The sequence below is a fragment of the Lagenorhynchus albirostris genome, chromosome 18 (genome assembly GCF_949774975.1).
Source record: "Lagenorhynchus albirostris chromosome 18, mLagAlb1.1, whole genome shotgun sequence".
Taxonomy (NCBI): Eukaryota; Metazoa; Chordata; class Mammalia; order Artiodactyla; family Delphinidae; genus Lagenorhynchus; species Lagenorhynchus albirostris.
The window spans coordinates 64,794,472-64,822,309 of record NC_083112.1 but is presented as its reverse complement, the minus strand read 5'-3'; the positions used below and the strand labels follow the sequence as shown (position 1 = coordinate 64,822,309).

At 42.6% G+C, this 27,838-nt stretch overlaps 1 protein-coding gene across 3 annotated transcripts in view; it reads right to left on the bottom strand.

Moving 5' to 3' along the window:
- Positions 1-27,838, bottom strand: part of CLDN10 (claudin 10) — a 98,347-nt gene that overhangs the window by 3,800 nt on the left and 66,709 nt on the right. For 2 of the 3 annotated variants that reach the window (XM_060129195.1, XM_060129196.1), the window contains exons 2-3: positions 11,677-11,838; positions 11,507-11,588 (exon numbers count right to left, since the gene is read on the bottom strand). In XM_060129195.1, the coding sequence (XP_059985178.1) occupies positions 11,507-11,588; positions 11,677-11,838 (244 nt within the window). Of the gene's footprint in view, positions 1-11,506; positions 11,589-11,676; positions 11,839-18,093; positions 18,322-27,838 lie in introns of all 3 variants that reach the window. The other variant, XM_060129193.1, reaches the window with a different exon arrangement.

Here is a 27,838-nt window from a genome sequence, read left to right as displayed (position 1 = left end):
AAGGATATCCTGGATGTCCACAACCAGCCCTTCTTGTGTGATGTTTGGATGAGATTACACAAATAAAACGAGCAGAGGGGCTGCCAAGGTGTAGGTGCCTGTCACCAGACCTCTTTAAACATCTGCAATTCCCTCAGCAAGCTGGCATCAAGTCCGTCTGCTGTCATCCTTTTACTGCAGAGACAACTAAAGGATGAGCGTAGTGAAAATTTCTACTTGGAGGACATGAATATAGGATTACAATTTAATGATACTTTCTATTTTTCTTTATTTTTCCCCCTAGAGCTTAGGCTGTTTTCTCTCCTGAAACTATGCATCAGTATTTAACTCTCAGTATAAATACTCCTGGAAGAAACAGTCTGAGACTTTTTCAAAAATATTTAGCTTTCTAAAATAGGATGCCAGTGCCAGGCATCATGGTTAAAAGTCAGTCTCTAATTATTAATAATAGTCCATTACGGGTTAGGGTGGTAGAAATCAAACCACAGCTCAGCACTATCAATTCATTTAAAAAGAGCAGGGACTTCCCTGGTGGTCCAGTGGTTGAGAATCCAGGCTCCCAATGCAGGGGGCCCGGGTTTGATCCCTGGTTAGGGAACTAGATCCCGCATGCCACAGCAAAGGTCCTGCACACGGCAACAAAGATCCAGCGGGCCACAACTACGACCCGGAGCAGCCAAATAATAAATAAATATTAAAAAAATAAAAATAAAATAAAAAGAGCAGGGGCTTCCCTGGTGGCGCAGCGGTTGGAAGTCCGCCTGCCGATGCAGGGGACGCGGGTTCGTGCCCCGGTCCGGGAGGATCCCACATGCCACGGAGCGGCTGGGCCCGTGAGCCATGGCCGCTGAGCCTGCGCGTCCGGAGCCTGTGCTCCGCCCGCAGCGGGAGAGGCCGCAGCAGTGAGAGGCCCGCGCACCGCAAAAAAAATAAATAAAATTAAAAAATAAAAAAAATAAAAAGAACATACAAATGTGTAGAAATCAGAGAATAAATTACCCAAGCAGTTCAAATGTTGGAAACTCTGTCTTTATATTCATTTAAGCATCTTGAAACTTTCTGAGGGGACTTAAGAATCATGAGTTTGGCTTGTATCAAAAACTGGTTCACTTATTCCTGTTTTTAAATGTATTTTTAGATTTTCTTGAGGTCACTAACTATAGACTCTATTCCAAGGAGAATATCATTTCCTTTTGAACTTCTTATGAATTCTGTCAGAGACAAACATCTAATAAACAGAACCATTTCAGAGCTGAAGTCTTTAAGAGATTCCACGTCTATACCAATAATTTTTAACAATTTGGATGTGAGGGCTTTTGTGACTTGGTTCTTTCTCTTACAGAGACTTTTTCTTCTTCATTCTGTTGAAAGACACGTATAGCAGACTTATTCAACAGTGACTTGAATTCACACCCATCAGTGTACGTGATCTGGCAAAAATGGCCTTGTATTATTGAAAGACAGGATTGAAGGTAACATCCACTCGTTTGTTCTGGGCAACGTCTCCTTTAACATTTATCAGGAAACTCTCGTCTCTGCCTGGAAATCTTTCTTCACTTTTGGTAACAGGAAGAAGCAGACTTCAACACCTCAGATGATTAGCCAAATTTCAGATGATCTGTTGCAGGTCTGTCTTTTGTTAACAATATCCTCCTGGCCCTAGACCAGCTTTCCCACTAGGAGAGCGGCCTCTTTATTGAGCTGTTAAAATCACCAAAGTTTCTTCATTATTCTGAAAGGCTATCAATTTGCTTAGCACCAGACAGATCCAGGACCGTCAGGCTAGGGACATAACTTCGTTTTACAGATCAGAACACTGCTTTTGGAATATCTCTCAGACATGCTGCTCAATGTATAGGACTCATCAAAGCTGCCTTATTACCTTAATTCATGTATATAATTGAATGTGAATCTAGTAAACAATAGGGAAAATTTTCTCTTCTATACAGAGAAAGTAAAACACAGATTGATCACTTATTATTTTCCCAAAAAAGAACCATAAAGTTTTAAGGCATTAAAATGTACCCTGAATTACTAGATGAAGTTAATTCTTATTCACCTGGCTGTACCTGGGGCTCCCAGCTACTGGTCACATCTTCATTTCCTGTTGAGAGAGCCTGAGCTAGAACCACACCTGGCCTAAATTCTGATGCATTTCATACTTCGCCTCCTATTTCAGCCTTGTAACCTGCACAGTAATCCTGAGTGAACGGATTGAGGGACACCTCTTATTTTCAGCTACTCCCTCTGTCTTTCTTGCACCCAATCCCCTGTTGTGACTTGATTTGCCATCCACGGGGAGCTGGTGTAGCCTACCCTGGTCACCAGCACAGAAATGACAGGCCAGGCATTGTGCGAACCATGTGTTTCAGGATGGATGAGAGAACACAGCTATGGTCTCAAGGATCTTACAGTCTAGTGGGGATGGTCAGACATTAAGCAAATAATTATAGTAAGCTGTGATGAAACTTAACAAGAGAAGCAGAAGAGCATGTTTTTGTAAAGTAAACATTACCTGTTCTCCCAAATCTGTATAGATGTGATTCAAGTAACAGTCCACCACAACAATAGCTACTATTTCTATCAGCTCACTGTACTAGGATTTTGTTTTGTGTGCTAAGTTGTTTTGGCATGCATTATCATATTTGATCTTCATTACAATCCTGAGAGAGAGGTCTTCCTACGGTCATTCTACAAATGAAAAAACTGGAAGCTGAGGGAGATCAAATTACTTTCCTCCCCATACCTCAGCTAAGCAAATAGTAGAACCAGGATTTAAAACCCATAACTATGATCCCAGTCCCTGAGCTCTTAACCAACACTCTTTCTCCCTTTTGTGTACACCTTAGCTAAGTAAAAGATGGGATCAATGTGAAAAAACACCATCAGTACAATGCGTTTTCAGTTGTCATTTCAGAAAGATGTGTTTTCGCTCTCTCTGGCTCATTGCTTTCTCAGTGGCTCTAGGGTATGGAATTTTTTCAGAATTCCCTCAGGCTGTCTTTTCACCCAGCACAAAAAGAGGTGAGTGTAATAATTAAAATCAGGGCTTGTTGGACTTGAAAAAAGAAAATGCAGCTCCTCCAAACACAAAACAAAAACTGTTTCACAGATGAAAAACTCCTCATCCTTTTAAGATCCCCAGAGAAAAGTCAGCTTGCTGAAGGTCACAGAGTTAGGTGCCAAGTCTTTTGACATCAAGAATAGTCTTTTTTCAAACACACTGTCTTACTCCTCATTTTAATCAAGGGTGGTAGCAGCCAAAACATTCCAGTTACCTTAAAACAACTAAATATGTTAAAAAAAAAAAAGTTTAAAGTTTAGGAAGCACACCCATATATTATCAATGTTAACATTTTAAAATTGAATTCCATTGGTATACCAATCTTTTAAAGATTACCAGCAAAAAGAAACTTTCCTCAACTCATAGGCTTATATAATCCAAGGTCTATATAACTGCATGGATGGATTTTACGTAAACAAGCATTATACAAGGCATTATCTACAAACATACATTTCCCCCAAATACTCCACATTCTTTTGGGGTCCCAGGCACCGGAAGCAGGCTGTTCAGTGCCCACCGACCCATGTATCTCCCCAGGCTGCTGCAGTCTCTCCTCTCCTTATGCAATTCACATCAGTTAACAGTTCGCTCAACGGTCTGGAAGATGCCACAAGATTTCCTACCCAAAGCTTCCTACAGGACTATGAACTAGCGGCAGGTGCCTCGCAAATGGTGGCTAGAGTAGAATGGGATAATTTAAATAATAAGCACCTACTTGCATATGGAACCTTCACAGAGAATTCTCAAATTTAGGAAGCGCAAAATAAAGACTGATTTGTGTGTGTGTGTCAATTCTAAATTGCTTTTCAATGTTCGTAACAGGCACGCATTCTTTTCTCTAGTTTATAGTTTACAACAGACATGCGTGCATTACCTTTCCGAGTGTTATGAGTTACCATTAGGGTAGTTCAGAATTCTATAGACTGTATGTTAAGAACAGGTAATCACCTACCATATGCCACTGTCGGGGGTGCTGTCTATATGTTACTTTCTTTAATCCCCCTAACATTCAGAAGCAGCGGGTGCTATCCCCATTACCTAGAGGAAGCAACTGCATCTTCCCTAAGATCACAGAGGAGCCAGGGCCAGGGCCAGGAGCTGAGCAGAGAGTGAACTCGAAAACCCGCCTCTTAACCCCTCTGCCTCCTTCCCTCTCTAACCGTGTGTAAAGTGCACAGTGAGTGTCCTTACAGAAGTTCTGATTCTTGCCGATTACTCATGGAAATTTTATAAACCATCCACAGTATAACTTAATATAATATTAGTCAAAGTAAATTATAATTTAAAAGGATCACCTCCTGTTCCCAAAATTACACAGTTCAGTTCAAAAACAAATCTGTTACTGAGCAACGTCCATGCCATTGATCTCCATTCGTCTGGATAACTGGGGGTTTACTGGGCCTTGATTTTAGGTGGGAAACGATGTGCTGGGTCACAACACTCAAAGTAGGCACAGTAACATGTTCTCACGCAAACTTTGAAGTCTGAATAAACTGACACTGCAGAGGGGGGCTGTGCTCCAAGATGGGAAATTCCTAAAACAACCAGGGCTGTCCTGTGACACCTGGGGCCATGACCAGCAAGAGTCTGTGGGTGTGAAGGTGGGTTTGCACAACGGTTTGTGTTGAAGGAAGAAAATACAGATGGATTTGCAGCAAAAAAGCGTGGGTCAATTAAAAGCATACCCTAGGGCTTCCCTGGTGGCGCAGTGGTTGAGAGTCCGCCTGCCGATGCAGGGGACGCGGGTTCGTGCCCCGGTCCGGGAAGATCCCACATGCCACGGAGTGGCTGGGCCCGTGGGCCATGGCCGCTGAGCCTGCGCGTCCGGAGCCTGTGCTCCGCAACGGGAGAGGCCACAACAGTGAGAGGCCCGCATACAGCAAAAAAAAAAAAGAAAAAAAAAGCCTACCCTACATGATCTTCTGAATCCTCAGCAGACTGCCTGAAAACAGTTTAGAATCGAACCTGGAGTTGGGAAGATGAACATAGGATGAGTTCTCATGAGAAGGGTCTCAGGAGTGTCTATCCATTTGACAGTTTCAAATTGCTGCGTATCTCTAACTCAAAGCTGTGACGGAGATGATCAGAAATAAAGAGAAGGAATTACACAAGCCTTGTTTTTTTAAATGGGTTCATGCTAGGTCCCTTACCTGCCTTCCACTTGAGAGTCAAGTGGCTTACAACAATTATCCTTTCCACTAGGCCTCCAACATTTCAATATACATTTCTCTGTGGCCACCCTTAATACAGCATATAAGATAATGACCTGCTACATTAATATCCCCTGCTTAAGGGTCAGTACCATTAAAATTAATTTACTAGCATTTACTGAGTGCTTACTATATGCTAGGCACATTCTAAATAGCTGAAATGTACCATCTCGTTTCATCCTCACAATAACCTCATAGTTATTGAGGACACAGGACACAAAAAGGAAAGTAATTTCTTCAAGGTTACACTACTAATAAATGGCGGAGCTGGGGTTCCCTCCCAGGCAGTCCTGATCCAAAGTCCTCTTTTTTTTTTTTTTTTTTTTTTTGCGGTACGCGGGCCTCTCACTGTTGTGGCCTCTCCCGCTGCGGAGCACAGGTTCCGGACGCGCAGGCTCAGCGGCCATGGCTCATGGGCCCAGCCGCTCCGCGGCATGTGGGATCTTCCCGGACCGGGGCACGAACCCGTGTCCCCTGCATTGGCAGGTGGACTCTCAACCACTGCGCCACCAGGGAAGCCCCAAGGTCCTCATTTTTAACCAGTGTGTAGGCTGCCTTCCTTCCCCATTCCTCTAACCAAATCTCCCCAAGCATAGTCTTTCCACTCTAGGAGAGGTGCAGACAGACAGTTGTACACCACTGCTGACTGACCATCCCTGCTGGAAATGTCACGGAGCAGGGACTAGCTACAAGAGATGCCCAAATCAGCAAGACGTGGTCTTCACTTCGAGCTGCTCCTGACCTGGTTTGGAAGATGGACCGATAAGCAAGTGTCACTGCCCAGTAGGATTATAACCGGAGCACAAAGGGCAAAGGGAGCACGGAGGTGGGCATGTTACGCAGAATGCAAGTCCTGCAGGATATGCAGTGGTTAGCTGGGATGTGAACAAAGGGAGGGAACGGGGTGGTGGTGCTAAAAGCTGAGTCACCAGAAAGGCTGGCGAACTGGAAGGAGTCGTGACTTCATATACTGGTCAGTGAAAACAAAACACAGTTGCCAAACACTTGATTTCCAAGTATATTTTTAAGTCCTGCCAGCGTTAACAAAAGCATCAGAGCAATTCTGATGATCTGAAGTGGCCAGTGCTACCACAGAACAAAGTGAAATCACAGAGTAACACCTTCTTAATATTTAACAGTCAAATTCTGTTTTGTTCCTAACACTTGGCGCCTCTATGGAATCACTTATCTGAGAATCTATGAGCCTTTTACCCACAATAATTCATTCTCCAAATAACCTCATGTTTGCAATAAGCTTAAGTACACAGACATCTATAATTCATTAAATTATAATAAGGACAGAAGAGAGAAGTTAAATATCTAGGCAAGGTCACCTAGTGAGATCGATATTCCTTTCAGTTTCACCCAGGAAAATGTGTGTAACCTAGAAACGTCCTTCTTGAATTGTCTCTTGTGCATTGAACTTGACAGATAACAAGAATGAGGGAATCTATCGGGAGGTAGACAGCTGTTTACTTCTCTAACTACTAAGTAACCACAATGATGAAAAGATTTTACCAAAGTAAAACTTAGATTCTAAAGTAGAAACTAACTGAATGAGGAGTGCTAGAGATAAATAACTCCATGGTTTTAAAAGCTCTCAAAATACAAAGGCTGGAGTATGATAAGACCCAAATATGAATATCTGAGCCAAAACGTTCATGATAAATCTCATTGACTAAAAGCGAATAAATCTAAGATCACGATGTCCTGTTTCCTCAATTAAGGAAATTGGTTCAGTGCCCCAACTTTGCATGACTTGAAAAGAAGTTTCTTTATGCAGAACAACTCTTTAAGCCAATCAACTCTTCAGAACAGTCTATTTAAGAAAAAACAAAGCAAGACACTCAGAAGTTAGTGGTTTGGACAACAAAGCCATGGGGGGGATATGTAATTATATTTCAACACAATGATATGGTGAATCACACTAAGGAGTGCTTGTGACCATAAGCTTGCAAGAGGATAGATTTTTTTATGTAGTAGGTTTTGCTTTAATAAAAAGGAGGAAGTTGGTTTGAAACAGCCCAAAGGGAAGAGTTGAGAAATAGTTTTAAAGGCTTTGCAGGAGCCCATCCTGGAGCCATAAAACATAATCACAACTTGAATGGACGCAAGGAAGTAAAACAAAAGGAAAAAATGGAGAAATGGCAGAAACAACCACAGTCAGGTGAAGCTCTTTAAAGATTGCAGTTCTGTCAAATGATTGTAGGTAAGAAGAAAAATCTCCCCATATGAGCTGTGGGAAAGGAAGGGTTTCAGAAATAATTAGCCACTGAACACAAAGCCTACTACTGTTCGCAGCGCTACTGCCACAATCTATGCCAACGATACACCAGAAGCCACTCATTCTGTTCCCTCGTCAATAAAGCACCTACAGAGTTCCCTGCACATAGTAGGAATGTGGTGGGAGCTCTGTGGATGAGCTTAGTTGTGTGTTTGTAACTTAGGCAACCGAGGTGAGTTTTATATAGGGATGTCCTCAAAATCCACAAAGAAGATTCTATTTACATGTTAGAGAATCCTTAAGAAAAACAGCAACAAAACTAGGTTCTGAGGCCTGAACTGTTTTGCAGTGCATTTTGGGACAAGTATCTGCTCACCAGAAATTTAAACTAGAGCCTGTGGCAAGCAGGTGTGCCTCATCGCCCTTCCTAAGGGCCAAACACACGCATGCGTATGCCACAGCCAGGCCATCGAGGACCGGAGGAAGCCACGCTGCTGGAGAAAGATGAATGCATGACAAGGGTGCGAAGAGGAGGGTAAGCCTGCCTCCTAGCTCCATCCTCTCTGAGGCTTCCTCAGTCTGCTGAGATAACAGAAGGCTTTTCTGCTAATCCTGAAAGGACTAGTTCTACAGATCAGGATTTCACATACCGGGCACCATGCTAGGCAAGTAAGAGATGAAATAGATGTTTTCTGACCTCAAGGAACTTACCCTCATGCAGATCCATGAAGACACCAAAGAAATAGTCAGAACCCCCTAGAGCGGTGCCCTTATCCCAACTCTTCCAGGGCTGGCCCTGCCTTTGGCAGTGATTCTCCAACATATTCCTCTGTGTGTTCACGCACAAACTACATCAGAGGTACCACTTACTAAGTTCTAGCAAATGCCAGCTAGGAAGCCCGATCCCCTAGAATATGCCAAAATCAAAATCTCACTTTAAAAATTATGATATTTTGTAAGACCTACGGAGGGACTTCCCTGGTGGTGCAGTGGGTAAGACTCCATGCTGCCAATGTAGGGAACACGGGTTCAACCTCGGTCAGGGAACTAGATCCCACATGCTGCAACTAAGAGTTTGCATGCCACAGCTAAGGAGCCCTGGAGCCACAACTAAGGAGCCTGCCTGCCATAACTAAGAGCCGGTGCAACCAAATAAATAAATAAATATTTTTTAAAAACCCAAAAACCTATGGAATCAGTCTACTTTGTGTTGATACCCAATTTGCAGCTTATTAATCTTCCTAATTTCCATCTCCTTCTCCTCCACTAGAGGCGTTGATAAAAGGAAAACAGATGACAGCAAGTTAGTCAACTGGTTGGTTTTTATAGAAGTTTTATTTAAATAAAGTTTGTGAATTCCTGTAGGTGTCACATGTCATCTTCATGCCTCTTTTCTACCATTGTGGGTAATTAGCATCTGATCATATTTAACAATTCTCAACAGGCGTTGATAATTCCTTGTACATAAGTCATGGCCTTTCTTTGTGCCAGGCACTGCTGGGATAGAAATGTGAGTGAGCTCTGATCTCAAGGAGCTAAACATGTTCTCAATATGCAGGTTTTCTTTTTTTTTTTAATAAAGTCTGTATTTTTTGGTGTGAAGGACCTGTTATTTGCAAATATTACCAATTTGTAAGCCATGGTGTTTTTCATAATCCCTCACTCTTGTGTTTTTAATGACCTAAGGTAAATTGGCAAATTGTAGGTGTTATATTTTTAAGTCATTGCAGAAAAGAGCTAATAAAGACATCCATAAAGATAAGGTACATCTTAACTACTACACACAATTAAAAAGCAACCTTAATAATAGCTAACACAATACAGTTATTAATACAAGGCTTTTGCTCTTTTCTAATCAGTTCTAAGGGTACATATACACACTCTCTTAACTCTCACAGCAACTCTATGATTATCCTGATTTTCCAGATGAGAAAACAGAGAGAGAGAGAGTAGGCATAGACAGAAAGAGGGATGCTGGGAAGCTCACAGTGGGAATGGAATAGTTCAACGTAGCATCAAGAATGTAGAAAAGAGGAAAACCTCTCACAGTCCATAATTACTAAACTGAGTTTAAAGAAAATCTGAAAGAATAAGAAATTCCAGTGGTACTAAACTGAGTGAGGTGACTGAGCATATAGCAAGCACAGAACACAAAGGAAAGGTTTAAGTTACTGTGCATACAGATACAGATATTAGCCTCGGCCTTGTGAGAAAAGATGAAAATGATTTTTAAGAGTCTGACAAAGACATCATTAATGATTGTCAGGAAGACAGAACAGTGATGTACGAAAGGTAATCCAGAAAAGTCGGCAATGTCTTTAATAAAATAAACTGTGAGAAATATGATTTTGTGGTATATTTATGATATCAAACCCTGAAATAAAAATATCATTTAAGTATAATATTTAAATGAAAACTGATATTTCATTTAAATATCATTAAAATGGTTCTAATCTTCAGGAGAACAGTCTTAGTTTTCACCCCAATGTTTGGTGCCATGCACATCGGTGCAAATCTCATTATCAAAAATCAGGAGAAAGTTTACAAATCAGAACACATTTTCTAACGTAGGTAGGGGAGTGAACATCATACTGGGGTCTGAAGCAGTCATTTTTGTTTTCCATTTAATAAGATTTCACAATAAACACTACTGCACAAAAGAAACTTCTTTGATGAAAAATATATGTGGCATACTGTCACAAAAATTACAAAATAGTAGAATATTATATATCATGCATTTTAGAGTTAAGTGTGCTGGAGTTTGGTTGCCTGGTTTGAATCATAGTTCAATCAGCCTATTAGCTTAGTCCAAGTTCCCTTGCACATATTCCTTGAATTCTTTCCCCAATTTTAAAAAAGAGGGTACAGAGAGAACCTACTTCATAAGGATGTTGTAAGACCAAAATAATAAAATAATATTTGCAATGCTCTGCTTGGTACATGGTAGGGGCTCAACATGTGTTAGCTATTATTTTCATTATACATACATTTACTATTTATGCATAAACTAAAGACAGTACTAGAAAAATCATTTCCTAAAGATTCCTAAATCCACCAGAAAAAAGTAATGGACCCTGATCAGCCATTTTAGTAATTACTCTTTTAAAATTCCATAACATTTGATCTGAAGACTGAAAGAGAATCCCCAGCCTGGATGACAGCAGTACACATGCGGCTTTCTACAGAAGTCTGTGGGAATATTCTCACAGAAGACAAAATATTTGATCTATTATTATTTCTAATTTGGTATTCCTTGGGTTTTCCCAATGCAAAGAAATAAGCCTAGAGAAACTATAAAAAGCAACAGCCCATAATTAAAAACCAACAAACAAACTGGTCTGTAAGTGCCAAACCATCACCCGCAGCTGAGACCGGTCACATCTGGGTGTCTGTGCCACTCTTACACCATTTTTTAAAGACCCTGAGTCATGTACAATTTCTTTACAAAGGTTTATTAGGTGGCACGTGTTAAGGCCGTGGTCAACAGAACAAATGTAAAAGGCTAACTAAAAATGAAAAATAGTATTTCATTCAATATCACTTAAACGTTTCTCATCTTCAGGATCACAGTCTCCGTTTTCATCTCAATGCCTGAGATTGAAGCTGGCCCAGAACATCTGGCAAATATCATCTTGGATGGACAACAATCGAGGCAAGCTCTTAGTTTTCTGCCGTCATACTTCATCCTTCTTTCCTCCCTACCTTACACCTCTCTTGTACTTTTCCTCTACGTGACTTCGTACAGTAGATGACATTTAGCATTCTAAATCCTATGCCTTGAGCTATTTAGAGACAAGACACTATGTAACCCTAATGCAGTGGTTCGATGCATCTTCTGCCAATGTAGCATATAAAACGTTTGCTCCTGAATGATGTCATCCAACATCATTTATCAGTATGTCTCACTTTCATGAGCCATGGAGGAAATTTATGTAGCTTAATTTAGAAGATGATTTTATAGCCATTTCCTGTGAGCCCCAAGCATACAGACTTAAGAAGAGTACTTACTTTTGCTCCACGAAGAGGGGATCAAAGAACTCTGTTGTGATTTTGTTTGCATACAGGGAACACCCGGTCATGGAGCACAGCCCTGAAGAGCATCAGAAGGAAAGGGCTGTGATTACTGGTGTTTCATGAACATCCTGAAGCACCTTGTTTGGAAGAAAGTTACTATTTACCTGACAGTATGAATACAATCCCGGCCAAACAAGCAATTTTAGCTTTGGCTTTATCTGAGCCTCCGACTTTGGTACATTTCATTCCAAACAGGGCAAATATGGAACCAAAAAAGCCCAGGCTGACGGCGGCAATCATAAGTCCTCTACACGCCTGGATATAACCTGCAATTAGAGTAGGTCATTTACGTTAACTTAAAACATGTGGTTGTCCAGGAAGAAACTCTCATTTTACACTGTCCTCGTGAATGAGTGTTCTGCTTTCCACAAAAATAACCATAAGGGTTAAAACATACGTTAAGCAAGAAAGAAAAGCAAGTGAATCTGTATGGAGTGCCTGTTCTACGTCACACACTTTTCAGTTTGGCACATGCATGATCCTCAGGATATATCTCTGAGTGTTATTATCCCCATATTCACAGATGAAGAAACTGAGGCGCACAACAGTTACATAACGTGCCAGAGATGAGTTAGTAAGGGGCTGAGATGGACTCCATCCAGCTCTGCCTACAAAACCCAGGCAATACTGCCTTTCACCCTGGGAAACCTCATCTGCCACTATCTCAACCCTGTTACTCCTCTGCACATCAGACCTTTAAAACAGATGTTTTAATAGTTTTGACGTTGTAATCTTTATAATCGAGCAGAGCTCCCACAGAGTCACATCTTCTAATATTAGTGAAAGATTATAAATGAGACTGACTGGAATGTCATCATGAACCATGAGAAGTCTAAATCAAGATGTGTTTTCATGACCTTTTGAAAATTTTCGGGGCACACATAATAACATTGGGTTTAAATAAGCACTGGTTGGTTCCTAGAAGAATATTTTATAATTATGAAATTAACTGTTTGCATATAAATGGATGCTTTCAAAGTATCCTGAAAGCTTGTTCTGTTGGTTTGTTTGATCATTCCTCCTACACCATTCATTTTCTTAGTCACGTATTTTTATTTGAACAGCCAGGGTGATGGTAAACTTCAGCCTGGCTTTCGTCCAGACACTAACAAGTTTTAAGTTAACAGGATTTAAACTAATACATTTTTACCACATGCCGTCATTTTCATTTCAGACTGAAACAGTGCCGTATTTCAATCTGAAATAATGACGGCACATACTGGTGTGTTCATTTGTTAAGCCAATGAACGTACATATCTCTCAGGTTTACATTTGGCATTAAACTTTTTAATATGAAAAAACTCATAAGTGCCAAGATACCCCAAGCCATTTATTATTGTGTTCAGGCAAAGTCAATGATAAATAATAATTCTAAGGCGACGATAATCATATATTCAGGGAATAATGGGGGAAGGTGGCCTCCAGTCTATGTTTCTCAGGGAAAGAATAAAATTTTAAGTTTCAGTCCTACCCCTACGATCCATTGTGAAGAGTACCCAGAAGATGCTCTAATTAACTGAACAGATTTAGGTCCCTACAAATGCAGAATGCAATGACAATGATCTTCTATTTTATAGGGTGAACTACTTCCAGACAGAAAATAATTTCCCTGATGGTAAGGCTGTCAAAAACAGCAAAAGAAACTTATTTTTAGCAAAACAGGATAATGGAGGTTTATTTTGGTAGCTATAGTAGTGCTGCAGGGCTATCTGTGTCTCTGCCGCTGAACAGTGACCCAGCTCTATTTTAAACTTCAACCCTCAAGTCCCCCAACCAGAACCCAGGGAGCAATAGAAGCATAGGGGGAGGAAGCCTGTTAGTTCCTTGCAAGATTAAAGACAGTCCTCCAGGACAACCACAACTGACTCATCATTTACCACCAGAGCTACTGGGACAGTGTGGTTTCATTATTTTTTGAGATTTGTTTTAACCTGTGGTTTTGAGGTGTTTTAGCTAACTCTTACTGCAATCCTAAACAGACAACAAAGTGTGTGTGTGATATAACTTCTATCCTATATTTAAAAAACTATTCTAGAAAACCTTATCATGCACCATAATTTGCATTATTTTAGGAATCTTACAGGCTTTATGTACAGAAAACACACGAGCCTTGCAAAAGGTTAAGTCTATGGTCTGATCACTAAGAACATAAAACACATTTTCCCAAATGGTACACAGTGGTCAGAATCCCAGGCTGATGAATTCAACCCTTAATGTGACTGGAAAAATAACAGTAGGCTTTCAACTTTAACCACTACTCATACCATTTTTTCCCGGAGTGTCTCACTCAGTTCTCCGGTCTCAGCCCTGGTACCTACAGCAGGATCAACTCTGCCCTCTCAGCACAAGAGGAGAGATAGAGAGCAGGTTCTGATGAGGTCAGGTCTTTCCTCAGAACCAACCAGAACCCTGATTTGGTGGGGAAGGTAACTCTCTCTGATGTGGGAACAGTAGCGATAAATTGCTAACTCATCGCATGCATAAAAGAAGGGTTTGGAGTTCCTGGGGATAAACTCCACTGTCGGCCATAGATGGAATCGAGTTGTTGGTAAGCCTGAGGTCTGTAAATTAGGGGCTACCAGTCCTTAAAACACCCACAGACTCAAGCCTTGGGTGACTTCCCACAAACTCTCTCAGAGTTTATCTTTTGCAAGGCAGACCTCTACAACCTTGCTTTTTTAACAGTTCCGGAGGTCAAAACTTATAAGTAACACCCTCAAGTGAAGTGGTGGTAAAAACCTAGTCAAGAAGGCCATTATTTTTGGCAGGTCTAATTTACTGACACCGTTAATAGCTAATTACCACATTAAAGTGCTGGGGCATGAACATATTTGCTCAGAAGTTCTCTGAAGTATAATTTATAGTCAACTCCTTTGGAAGAAATGGCAAACATTCCCACTAACAAAAATAGATGGCATATACTAAAAAAAAAAAAAAACCTGGCTCAAAATGTTCAGCTGCAGTTCAAGGGGTGCTTTGAAAGGAATATGGGTTAGCAATAAACAGAAATCACCAGCTCATTCAACGGTGAGTTTTTCAATTAGTAAATTCCTGTGACTTTAAATTAATGAATTCTGTTGGAGGAAAACTTCAAGGTGTCCCTTCAAAGTTAAAATGGTTTTCCAAATGTACCTTATTTTCCATTTCCAACTAGCAAAAATGAAAATATCCACTTGGTGGAGACAATTCCCTAGCAGTACGCCTGGTAGCTGCTGATTGAAGGAAGAAAAAAAGGACGTGCTTTCTCATGCTAGTAGCTTTGCGTACTTTTTGCAAATCCTTGGAGAGAAGGGTGGTATGAGGGGCAGACACGAACTCTGAATTTCACCTCTGGTTCTTCTATTTACCTGCTGTGTATCCTCGACTGTATTACCTAATCTCTCCAAGCCTGTTTTCTCATCTGTAATACCCGAGGATAACAGCACTTCCTTCACAGGAGGAATATGAACCAAGCGTCTAGTGAATGATAAGAAACACATCAAAGCTTCCCTTCCATAACACTAAGATTGATTCTAAGCAGAAATTACAGTTGGAATCTTAACATGGCATAACATTAAACCTGCACATTTAGCTTTTTCCTTGTAGGGAGAACTGGGGTAACAATGATACCCCCTGATGATGAGCAATCAGAGCTTTGACCTCACATAGGAGATTCAGAATAATGACTCCATCATCTGTGTCCAAGAGGCATGTTCTTCCACTTAAGACTAGACGGGAGAGCTGTGAGCCTTCTCTCTCCCTTCTTGGATTTTTCTGCTTGGTTTAAGGAGAGGACTGGCCTACTCAAGCCTGTGGTCACCACAGCCCCTGGCAACGTGGCTTTCTCCCTCCACTTCTAGTGCAATAACCGGGAAATCCACATGCAGCGTGCTGTAGACAGGGCCTGCCTTAGGCCCAGCAACCAGCAGATGCGGCTGCCCAGAAAATACACGGCAGAGCGCGAACAAGCAGAGGGGCCTCCTCTTTGGGGGAACTGACTTACCTCCACGTGAAAATGTAGCTGTGTGGTTGAACTCCCCCCAAATATTATTCTGAGAGATGATGAAAAGTAAGTTTATAACTTTGTGATAGGCAATGCTTTCTTAAGCCACAAAAGGCCAAGCCAGCAGGAAGAGACTGATAAATGCGATTATAATACACATTTCAATGTTCTGTATGAGAAAAGACATCACACGTTTAAAAGACAAGCCATGGGCCGAGACTGCAACATATATAATAAATCAAGGACTGATATCCAGAATTTAAAAAAACAAATCATTTAAACCAAGAGGAAACAAAAGAACCATGGGCATAAGATATGGACAGGCAAGTCACACACACACAAAAAGGGTCAATAAATACATGCTAAGGTGGTCAAAATCACAGTGATCAGGGAATAAAATAATAACATGATAGGATGTCACCCATTAAACTGGATGAAAAATTTGGTGGTGAGAATGTGGAGAAACAGGTATTCTCATACACTGTTGGTGGAATGTAATTGGACGATTTAAACTGAATAATAAAATGAATATTCTACTGCTCTGACAATACTACTCCTCAGTATCTACACTACAGATACACACATACGCACAAAGAGGCTAATAGAAAGGTTTTCAGTAAAGTGCTAAGAACAGTGAAAATCTAGGAAGGGTCCAATGTCCAACAATGGGTAAGTCGTTAAATAAACCAGTTTGTCCAGAGTAATGAATACCATGCAGTTGTTAAAAAACAGTTACTTCTATATGTACTGACTCGTAAAGCTATGTTATTAATTTTAAAACAATGCAGAACAAGAGGTGAAGTCATTTACGTCTCTTAAAGTCATTTTCTAGACACACGAGCACACGCGGAAGGCCATTTTGCGAGCTGGGTTGTATACAAACGTCACGCCTCCTCTCTAGGGCTGGATGGTTGAAGGCTACGCTCTCCTTCCTCCTCATTACCCCACCTGTCCCCAAATATTGAGACCATGACGTCCATTCTCAGCTCAGACACATAAGGTGCACACTATTCTGCACCCAATAACCTTCATGGAGTATTCATCTCTCCATCCCCTCCCTTGTCCCCCAGCTGTCCTGTAGAAGGAAGCGTACCTATCTGGCAGGCTATCTCGGTGACAGTACAGTTACAACAGAAGAATGTGTTTAGGACAGTAACTGTCAATCCCATATTCCTGAATGTAAATCACAGAAACAAGAGCCTGCCTGTTCAAACATCTACCTGGATGTGTGCTCTGCAGCGCACAGGAAATTCAACCGTAATTCTAGGGAATCAAGAGCGTACCAGCTACTTATCGTACACACACCAGGACACAGACCCAGGTGTCACTCATCTAAAACCAGACACGTATTCCCTTATACGGAGTTTCCACCAAATACCTCCATCGAGCAGCAGTTTGCTTTTCGTGGCAAGCACCATCTTAGGGGGATTAAATCTTGTCCTTTATTTACTCAGTTATGCAAATAAAAGCTTGCAGAGCAGTAATAAAAGAAAAAGAAAACACCTCAAATCGAGAACTAACGTAAATGACTCTCAAGTTTCTGTTGGGATCCACCTAGTCACGTGCTGTAAAATCCTGGAAGAAAGGAGCCTAGGACTTGAGCAATCAGCGTGACCGGGTTGACATCCACTGTCAACTAAAAAGAGCCCGTCTGAAACTAAAAAGAGCCAGTTTTCTTCGTGAACACCTGTTGAGACTAAAAAGAGCCAGTTTTCTTTGTGAACACCTGTTGTTCTAATACAATACAGTATAGAGCGTCGCTAACAAGAACTACGTAGAAAACAATTTACTAAAGAACAACGCTGAGGGAGACGCTGAGAATGGGCTTGGGAGGCGCGACACAGAACTTGTCAGTCTCCCGCACAAGATTCCTGCTGGCCAGAGTTCTCTACTTTCTGCGGCACAGGCTAGGGCTACTTACGTTCCTAACGTTTAGAGGCAGAGTTAAAGCCCAGCAGACTCATTTGTAGATGCGGGCCGGGGGGGTTTGGAGCGGGTGCTCCTGCAACGTTTCCTTTCCCCACACACACACTTTTAAAAGAACTAACGAAATGGCTAAAGGGAGTTCAGAGCAAGCAGATTTCGCTCTGACAAGTCCATTTTAATCAGAATCCAGCCCTTCTGGGTAGTGCTGGCTGGAGAAGACAAGCCCCCTCTCGTGACTCCGTGTCCTAACAGTCCCCAAGAGAGGGGGTTCCCACTGCCCTGTCCTCAACTCTCGAGACAACATAGCTGCTTCCCTCCATCCCCGTCGCCTGAGTGTCACCTACCCCACCCAGGCCTGTCTGCGTGCCCCTCTCTCCCGCCCCGGGGTTCCGGGCTCGGTCAGGCGCCCCCCGCGGGACAGACGTCCGGGGAAGGCGGGCCACGGGCACCGGGGACTCTCCCCGGCTCCTTCAGGCACTGAGGGGGACAGCGGGGCCGGGTTTTGGAGGAGTCCGGCCCGGGGGTCCCGCCGGGGGTCGTTGGGTCAGCGGGAGCCCCGCCGGCAGGCCGTGGAGGAGCGAGGGGCAGGGGCGGGGGGCGACGGGATGCAGACCGTCTAGAGCCAGCATGGAGGGGAAGTCCTTGCAGTTGGAGACGCCCGTGGAGTCGGTAACGCACATCTTCCAAAGGTTGGCCCAATAGGTGGCGGTGGTGATGACCGTGCCGTCGATGGTGGACACCTTCCAGTAGTCGGTGGGCAGCGTGGAGGACACCAGCACCCAGCCGGAGATGGAAACCATGAAGGCAATGATCTCCGACGCCGTGCTCGCCATGCCGCCCGCTGTAGCAGCGCTCGCTCTCGCGCACCTGCTCGGCGCCGCGACCCCCGCGAGCCCAGCCGCGCGGCTCCGCCCCCTCCGCCCCCGCCCACCCCGTCCCGCCCCGCCCCCTGCAGGCCCGGCGCTAGGGGGCGCGCGCGCGGACCCCGGGACGCGCCCTCTGGGGCAGAGAAGGCTCGCGGGGAGCTTTTACGGTCGCCACCTGGGTTCTCTCGAGCCAGCTGGCCCGGCGCCCGCGGTCTGGAGGAACGCACGCCTGCGCGTCCCTGTGGCCCCCCTCCCCCCCGCGCCCCCATCCCCGGGGCCGAGGCACAGCCGAGATCGGCTCTCCTGTTGGACAGACTGGCAGCCGGACGTGGACAACTTGCTGGGTTCGGGCCCTCTCCCCTCCCCTCCCCTCCCCTCCCCTCCCCTCCCCTCCCCAGCCCTACCCATTGGCAATAGCTTGGCTTCTAGGATACCTTGTAAAAGCAGAGCAGAAAAAGCCTTTTGTGTGCCCGGAAAGGACGCCAACTGCTAACGCAGCCCTTGGCCCGCTGAACTCTAACGGTGTAGTGCCACGCTCTTTTGAGTGACCCAGTTCGGCTTGTCAAGGAGGGATCACTACGGTTCTGGGCTCGAAGTCGGCCTTGCGCTAAAATTCTGCAGTTCCTTTTGACCCGGCGGTATGCGGAAGGTCACTGTCAAGAGGTGCGTGGCACAAACCTACATTCAGAACAGCAGCCCATGGAGAGCACAGGCTGCGTCGGGGCCTTCTTTACAGTCCTGGTCGTGACTGTTCCAGCCACAATGCTGGCCTGCTGATACCAACGTACTACACGTAGGACGTGCATTTAAGACGTTTCTCCTGTGGGTCCCTTCCAGCTGCCAGTTCTGAGTCTCTTCTATGAGCCGATGGGCTGTCACAGCTGCTCTGTATCTTGTTTAACTTTTTTTTTAACCACCTCCACCTTTTGCACCTAATTGAGGGATAAGCTCATTCCTTCATTGCTGTTTCAAAGCAAACTTAAAGATCAGGGTGTACTTTTGGCTCCAGAGTTCACACAGTTGAGCATAAATGAGAGAAAAAAGACTCTGACTTTATTATGGGTTTATTATTTGTCCGTTTAAAGGTCTTGCAGTTCGTGGTATGAACTTTCAGGATTTCCTTCTTCCCCAAAGTAACCAAGGTCTAAAACCTCTAAATCAGATCTGCTATAATAACGCTAGTTGCTAACCCCCAAATTGCAGGGACACTTTGGTTCATTGTGAAGAGTTTCTCAATTCCCCTTTGTCACTTAAAAAAACAAAACAAAACAAAACAAAATTGGTACAGAATGAAATTAGAGGTGATTGAACATCTGTGAAGAAGAAAGGAGGTTGAATTACAGAAACACCAAAATAGATTTGGGAGAACCATTGGAGATTGTATGGTTATACTCCACACTCAACAAATCATTCATTTCTTTTTGAACTTCTGAATTTTATTTTATTTTTTATACAGCAGGTTCTTAATATCTATTTTATACATATTAGTGTATACATGTCAATCCCAACCTCCCAATTCAACCCACCACCACCATCCGCCCCCCACCCCCCACCACTTTCCCCCCTTGGTGTCCATACGTTTGTTCTCTACATCTGTGTCTCTATTTCTGCCCTGCAAACCGGTTCATCTGCACCATTTTTCTAGGTTCCACAAATATGCGTTAATATATGATATTTGTTTTTCTCTTTCTGACTTACTTCACTCTGTATGACAGTCTCTAGATCCATCCACGTCTCTACAAATGACCCAATTTCGTTCCTTTTTATGGCAGAGTAATAGTCCATTGTATATATGTACCACATCTTCTTTATCCATTTGTCTGTTGAAGGGCATTTAGGTTGCTTCCATGACCTGGCTATTATAAATAGTGCTGCAATGAACATTGGGGTGAATGTGCCTTTTTGAATTATGGTAGTGGGATTGCTGGGTCATATGGTAATTCTATTTTTAGTTTTTTAAGGAACCTCCATGCTGTTCTCTATAGTGGCTGTATCAATTGACATTCCCACCAACAGTGCAAGAGGGTTCCCTTTTCTCCACACCCTCTCCAGCATTTGTTGTTAGTAGATTTTCTGATGATGTCTATTCTAACTGGTGTGAGGTGATACTTCATTGTAGTTTTGATTTGCATTTCTCTAATAATTAGTGACGTTGAGCAGCTTTTCATGTGCTTCTTGACCATCTGTGTGTCTTCTTTGGAGAAATGTCTATTTAGGTCTTCAACCCACTTTTTGATTGGGTTTTTTATTTTTTTAATATTGAGCTGCATGAGCTGTTTATATATTTTGGAGATTAATCCTTTGTCCATTGATTCGTTTGCAAATATTTCTTCCCATTCTGAGGGTTGTCTTTTCGTCTTGTTTGTAGTTTCCTTTGCTTTGCAAAAGCTTTTACGTTTCATTAGGTCCCATTTGTTTATTTTTATTTCCATTACTCTAGGAGGTCAATCATCCTATTTCTAGAGATAGTATTCAGTTCATGCTCTCACCTTCTGGACTTAAGATTCAGTGCATGGCAAGGTGTATGTTCTGGTTCTGTTTTGTACTGACAGCCTTTTAGCAAGTTTTTGTTTCTATTCAGCCCAAATCTGGCTGTCTTTAACATCCATCCACTGCCATGATTTGCACTGAGACGACACAGGGTAAGTCCTACTTTGGGGCCATGCAGCAGCTCTTGGGAAGTGTGTTTGTGTGTGCATGGCCATCTCACGGCTTGTGTGAATGGGAATACGGGTGAAGACCCGTTTGCTTAGTGGGATGCAGACATAGCTCCACTACTGTGATCCTCTTGGTCCCAGTTTGTCCTGTTGTGTCATGTTGGGTTCATGGGGGGGGGGGGTCAAGCTTAACACTAGTTTGGGAAGCACCCACCTAACCTCATCCTTCTCATCTTCCCTTCTATTCAAGTCAGTCACCTTTGAGTATTGACAACAAGTGTCCTCTATTCTTTTGTATGATTTGCCATTTTAAAGTGCTTTTATTGTCTTGGTTTCTTGTCCTCCAGCATATTTCCACTATTATTTCTGTGCCATATTTCCTTCTGAATGATATGCTTATTTCTAATCCAATTTACTATTTAGACAACACAAGAAGTCGTGAACCAGGACATTCCTATGAAGTTTCCTAAAGTTAAAATTTGCACAAATATTGGTTTTATACTTTATTTCCTGGTCTTGTTTGAGTGTCTTTGTTTGCTTGTGTCTTCCTCATGGTAGTTTGTCACTAAAATTGTTGATTCATTTTTTTGCAAGACAAAACCCTGACTTACTTTTGACACAAAAAAGTCTAGTGTTGTGACCTTGAAGACTCACACAGCTCCTAATTTATCAACAGATTGGTTGTAAATTCCATTGTTTGGAACCAAAGGTACCTTGTTTTACAAAAAGAACTGTGAAGACTGATTCGGTGTTTCAGACCATCCCCCCTAAATTTAACAGATAATGTAGTTTTACCTATTGTATTTGAAATATACACAAACCCACCGTTTCAACATAGCTTCCAGAGGAAACAAATTCTGAATTCTAACTTGAACCTCCAAGAAAGACCCTCTCTCTGCTGCATCACCAGACCGTTTAAGCCAGGATCTCTGGAGGTGGCTCTGGTAGTGATTTTTCCAAAGCTTCTAAGGTACAGCCAGGTTGGAAACCACAGCACTGATCAGTTGAGACGCATGTATATGTGTATAAACAGTCAATTAAGCAAACCAGATGGTGTGTGTCATAGAGAAAAAGAATATTCATCTGTTGGTTGAAAACTTTGAGAAAAGAAATATTCTTTTATTGTAGAGATGGTAACACACAGCTTCAACTTAAAAGGGTTGAAAATACCACAAACAACCCATAAATTATGACCTGGGTGGCAGCACTATTAGTTCTTTTGCCAGCTGAAACAGACTAGGGTCGTCATGCCTGTGGACTTGATTAATTTTCTTTTATTCTCTGTCTGTTCCATGAGGTTTGACAGCCCCAAACTTCTCTTCCCTGGCATGTACTGCATATTAACTGCAGAGAGTTACATTTAGAGCCCACGAGTGCCTGACCAAAGGATGAAAAATGTTAACTTTCTTTAATACCTAAAGAATATTATGTAAGGAATCAAGCATTTACTTTAGAATGTCTTACATCTTAAGCTTTTCAAAAGTAGTTTAGTCAGAAGAAACCACATAATCCAACATAAGAATGTCCAGAAAAGGAAAACAGACCGAATAGATTTTTTAAAAAGAAGTAATGTATAAATGACCTGTTTCACTTTAATATTCTAGAGTCCCAAGTAACCTTTGCAATTGATCTGCAAACCCATTTACAGAGTACCTTTCAACTGATAAATACTTCTTTATTTTCTTTAGGATTCAGTTCACTGACATTTTTATTTAACTATTCATAAAAAACCATTCTTAATTTAAATATAAAAGTGAATACAGTTAGAAAGTTACTTCTCCAAATTATTCAAAGTAACCTCTTAATTAACAATGACTTGGCCTTTACAAAAAACTGTAGTTTTTTTCCAATATGAAAAGTACTAATGTATCTATAATAAATTTGACATGAAGACATTTACTGTCCTGAAATATATTCTGAGCCTTTGCACTTTTGAGACCTAAACCACTGAGATTTAGCATTGGAAGTTATTTCTTTGGCATTGTTATGGTTATTCCCTCACCCCAGGGTTGTTCAGGAGTGAAACCAGTTTAGCCGACTAAACCAGAGATTTGCACAAATTCTTTGAGATTCAACTCACCTGCCAAACCACACAGGTGTGCCTTTCAACAGCTCAAGGATTTTCTAAGCATCAAATTTGGTTTCAGTATACATTAGCTCCTTCCTAGATTCCAGTGAGGTGGCATGCTGACGATGAGGTGGGAAGAAACTAAAGTCCTGATAAACACGGTATTAACTAAAAAAACAACTTCTCAGGAGCCAAATATCGTTAAAGAAGACATTAACACCGATACTAAGATAGGAAAATAGCATATCTGTATTCTTTTTCCTTCGTTTTCTCTAACACTCTTAGTTTATCTTAATGCTCTACACTAATTCTATGATACTTGTAACTACTTAGCATGAAAGCTGCAGCGTAGGAGGAGTAGTTACGGGAATGGATCATCGATCCATTGCATCATCGATCATATATGTGAGTATATATTTATAAATTTTTTTTGCAAATTATAAGGAAATAAACTGTCTTATTTTGACATCTGGTACCCTTTGAGGCTGTACTGCATCAGAAGATGCCATATATATCTTATGAACCTGTCTTTCATACATTCATTTGAAACACACTCATTCCCAATTCTTGTGACCGAGCAGGACCCTCTCCCCCAGAGCCTCTGCTGTCGCTCCTCTCTGAAGTACCCAGATAATAGTATCTCATGCATCTTTCCTGAGTTTTTCAGATGCTAAAAACCACCACCAAATGGAATAAATTAACTACTTGATGATCATGAGCCCGCAGACCTACTGGTGCCTAAGGATTGATAAAGTTAGCCACTCTGTTACCTCACCATCAACCAATCAGAGAATTGTGCACGAGATGATCACGTACCCTGTGACTCCACCCCCAACCTGGCCTTTAAAAATGCTTTGCTGAAATCCTTCCGAAGGTTTGGGGGGTTTTTTTGGGTGTAAGCCCTCAGTCTCTTTGCATGGCCCTGCAATAAAACTTTCTCTGCTTCAAACTCTGACTTTTCCAGTTGTTCGGCCTCACTGTGCATTGGGCACATGAACTTGCACTTGGTGACATTCTGAGGTGTGTTAGGACTGTCTAGATTTCTCTTGAGCACCTGGAGCGGTAAGTTTGGGGCCCCAGCAGCTCACAGCTGTCTTGGTGAATACTCCTCCAGCCTGGAAAGACTCTCACTCTGGGATGCTGGAACTTTCTTGCAGATGGGTTGGTTGTATTTTGCTGGTCAATAAGCATCTTACGAGTATTAATTCAACCTACCCACCCAGGTTGGGCAGCAAGTAAACCTATGTGGTTTAGGCAAGTCATTTAATTGCTCTGAGTTGCACCTTCCTCATTTGAAAAATGAAGGCGTTTGTTTTTTGTTTGTTTTTGCGGTACGCGGGCCTCTCACTGCTGGGTCCTCTCCAGTTGCGGAGCACACGCTCCAGACGCGCAGGCTCAGCGGCCACGGCTCACGGGCCCAGCCGCTCCGCGGCATGTGGGATCTTCCCGGACCGGGGCACAAACCTGTGTCCCCTGCATCGGCAGGCGGACTCAACCACTGCACCACTAGGGAAGCCCTATCCTTATTTTTTAGGAGAATGGCTTTTATAATCAGAAACATTTGAACAGGGTACCTAATGTCCTCATTTAATTCCATTTTGTGACTATATCTTGTAATAGGTGAATTGAAGTTCATTAATATGCTATTTAACAATGTCCCGAGCAATGCTAATTCATTATATCACAGTTTGTATCTAGAATATTTTTCTTAAACTGTATATATGTGTGTGCATATGTATGTATATAGATATGTGTGTATAAATATGTGGGTAGGCACACGCACACACAAAATAAACAGGTCATTGGAGTACTCCTGTCTTCTCATGCTTTAGGTCCTGTACTGGGCGCTCAGCCAGTCGGAGCTAACACAGCTGACTCCAATATGAATGCTTTAATGAGCACCCATCCTTCTACCTTGCTAGCCTGAATTGGGGGAGTTCTGTGGTGTGTGTTGTTTACTGTGCATGACCTACACTTCTTACGTTTGTTTTCTGATTGAAGTTTTGACCCATATTAGCCTACAAAAGGTGTGCCACAATTCAGATGTTAAAATGCAAGTTTGTTTTTCCCCACTAGGTATTGCCATGTTGTTTCTGGAATGGCTGTACCCCATGGCATGCTCACAGCAGTGCAGGATGGTTCTAGTTTTCTCATATTCTCCCCAAACTTATTTTATCTAACTACATAATTGATACATTACTGTAAAACCCAAGTTTATCTATCTCCAAAGTTCATGTTCTTCTATTTAAATGATAAGTCATCCAAGTTTTGAAGACATGCGAAGACATGTTTTTAAAGATTAAACATAGAAACACTATAAATTTGCAGACATTACTGTAACCAAAGTTAAAAGATAAGTCATTATCTGAATATTTTTTGGTCCATTACTATTTATTGCTCTCCTCAGCCTCCTCTTACCTGATTATAAGAGAAAAATAGGGGTGTGGTAAGAGAGAAGTTTGGCATATTGCACTGAGGTGTCAGGGAAGCAGGTGTGTATGTGTGCACATGTGTTTGTGAGTGTGTGTGTATCACATACACAAAGGGCTAAAGGAATAGAGGCTAAGAGATGAAGGTAGAAGGGAGACAAGAGGGACATGTAATAACAAAGGAAGATGTTTTCTCTGTAAAACATTGATTGGAAGTGAAGGTGATAAGGGTAGATGGCAAAGGGATTTTTAATATAAGCTTGTAGGTCTGTGTGGAATGAGTGGGGAGGCGGGACCACTGACCAGCTCCTGCTTCATCGGGTCACTTTAGCCATCTCCATATATAGACATATATATCTGAGCACTGGAGATTTAATGCATCTAAAGAGTAATATTAGTGCCATTCTTGTGTGTTTGGGTTGATGAGGAAAAGGTAGAACACAATGACTGAATTAGGCATTTGGGTCATGTCAGCATGACCAACTTCTTTGCTTTTTTCGTTTTGAGTTAAATTGTCCAGGTGTTGGGAAAGAAACTTGGAACCACAATCTCCTCATCACCAAATAGTGTGTTTTAATTGCTAGGTGTGCCAAAAATGCAGGTTTTCTTGCCCACTGATTCTTGCCTTCCATTTCCTCCACCATATCCTTGAAGGCAACCCCGGCTGCCAGGGAACTTGCTGGAGGTGACTTTAAGGAAATGACTGAGAAAACAGAGGTGATCAGAGACGTTGAACATCACTGAAGCCTGGGATGAATGACCAATTATGGGAATAGTGACCTAAAAAAGCGATAGCCAGGAAGTTGTTTTGGCTTCTAGGGGTTTGAAGAGATTGGAGGAGCCAGTGTAAGAGGTTGGGATTCACTGCCGTGAGAAGATTAAACAGCCCGTAGAGTTCACCCAGGTTTTGCTCCTGTCTCGAAAACAGCATTATTCACTCGTTGAAACAAATCATAATGCATTTATTGAGTGCCTGTTATGCTCCAGGCATCATCCCACACAATGTAGACACGGTGAACAAAACACACAAAATCTCTGCCCTAACACGTCTGACATTCTACTGGAGGAAACAAATACAAGGTACAAAAAAGATTTAGTATAGCAGATGCTCTATGCTAAAGAGAAAACATAAGCCCGCAGGGAAGGGGGATGTTATGCAAAGGGTGTGGCATGGGTAGGTGGGTTACATTTTGGTTAGGTGGCCAAAGAAGCCCTCCCTGAGAAGACGACTTTTGGGTAAAGACCGGACAGAAATGAGGGAGTGAGCCGTGTGTATAGTTCCAGGCAGAGCATTTCTGGATAGCGAGCGCATCTGACCTGACCAACACTGGGGAGGCTGGAGTGACTGCAGCAGAGGGAATGAAGGGGAGGGTAGAGGGAGATGAGGACAGAGGTAACAGAGTGTCTGCGTGTGTCCACGTGTGTGTGTCCATGTGACTGTGCGTGTCTGAGTGTGTGTGTCTGCTTGTGGGGGGGGGCAGGGGTGCATGTAAATCTGGGCAGCTCGTGGACAGCCCTGTAAGTCCTCATCACAACCCTGGCTTTTACACTGAGTGTGACGGGATGACATTGGCAGGTTTTGTGAAGAGAGGGGATATCAGACTTGGGTGTTAGGATCTCGCTGAGAAGAGCCTGGAGGCAAGTCAGTGCAGAAGCAAGGACACCTGTTGGGAGGTGAGTTTAATAGTCCAGCTGAGTGATGATGGCGGCTTTGACCAGACTGGACATGGGGTGGTAGGAAACATCAACTTTTGGATCTATTTGGAGGGTAGAGTTGACAAGATTTTGCTGATGACCGGCTGAGATGTATGAATGAAAAGGAGAAGTCAAGGAAGACACCAGGGGTTTGACCTCAGCCATTGGAAGGCTAGAGTAGTTTCCTGAGATGGGGAAAGCTCTAGGTGAGCAGGTTTGAGGTGAATATCAAGAGTTCATTCAGTTTTAGACACGTTGAGTTTGGGGTGCCCAGTAGACATCCAGGAGGAGAAGCCAAGAAGACAAATGAATCTACAAGTTCAGGGCAAAGGTTCAATCTTAAAATGTACACTTTGGAGTCTCCTGTGGTTAGGTGGTATTTAAACCATGGAACTAGCCAGATCCTCTCTGGCAGGAGTGTAGACAGAAAAGAAAGAGTCTAGGAGGCGGGGAAGAACCAACAGAGACTGAGATGGTACAGCCACCTAGGCCAGAGAGAAAACAGGAGAGACAGTTCTGGAAGGCATGTGAAGAAGCTGTTTAAAGAGGAAGAGATGGAGTGATGTCAGGCAATGCTGAGGATGAAGCCACGGAAGACTGAAGAAGAAAGACCACAGAGGTCCCGGAGGTCCTTGATCGGAGC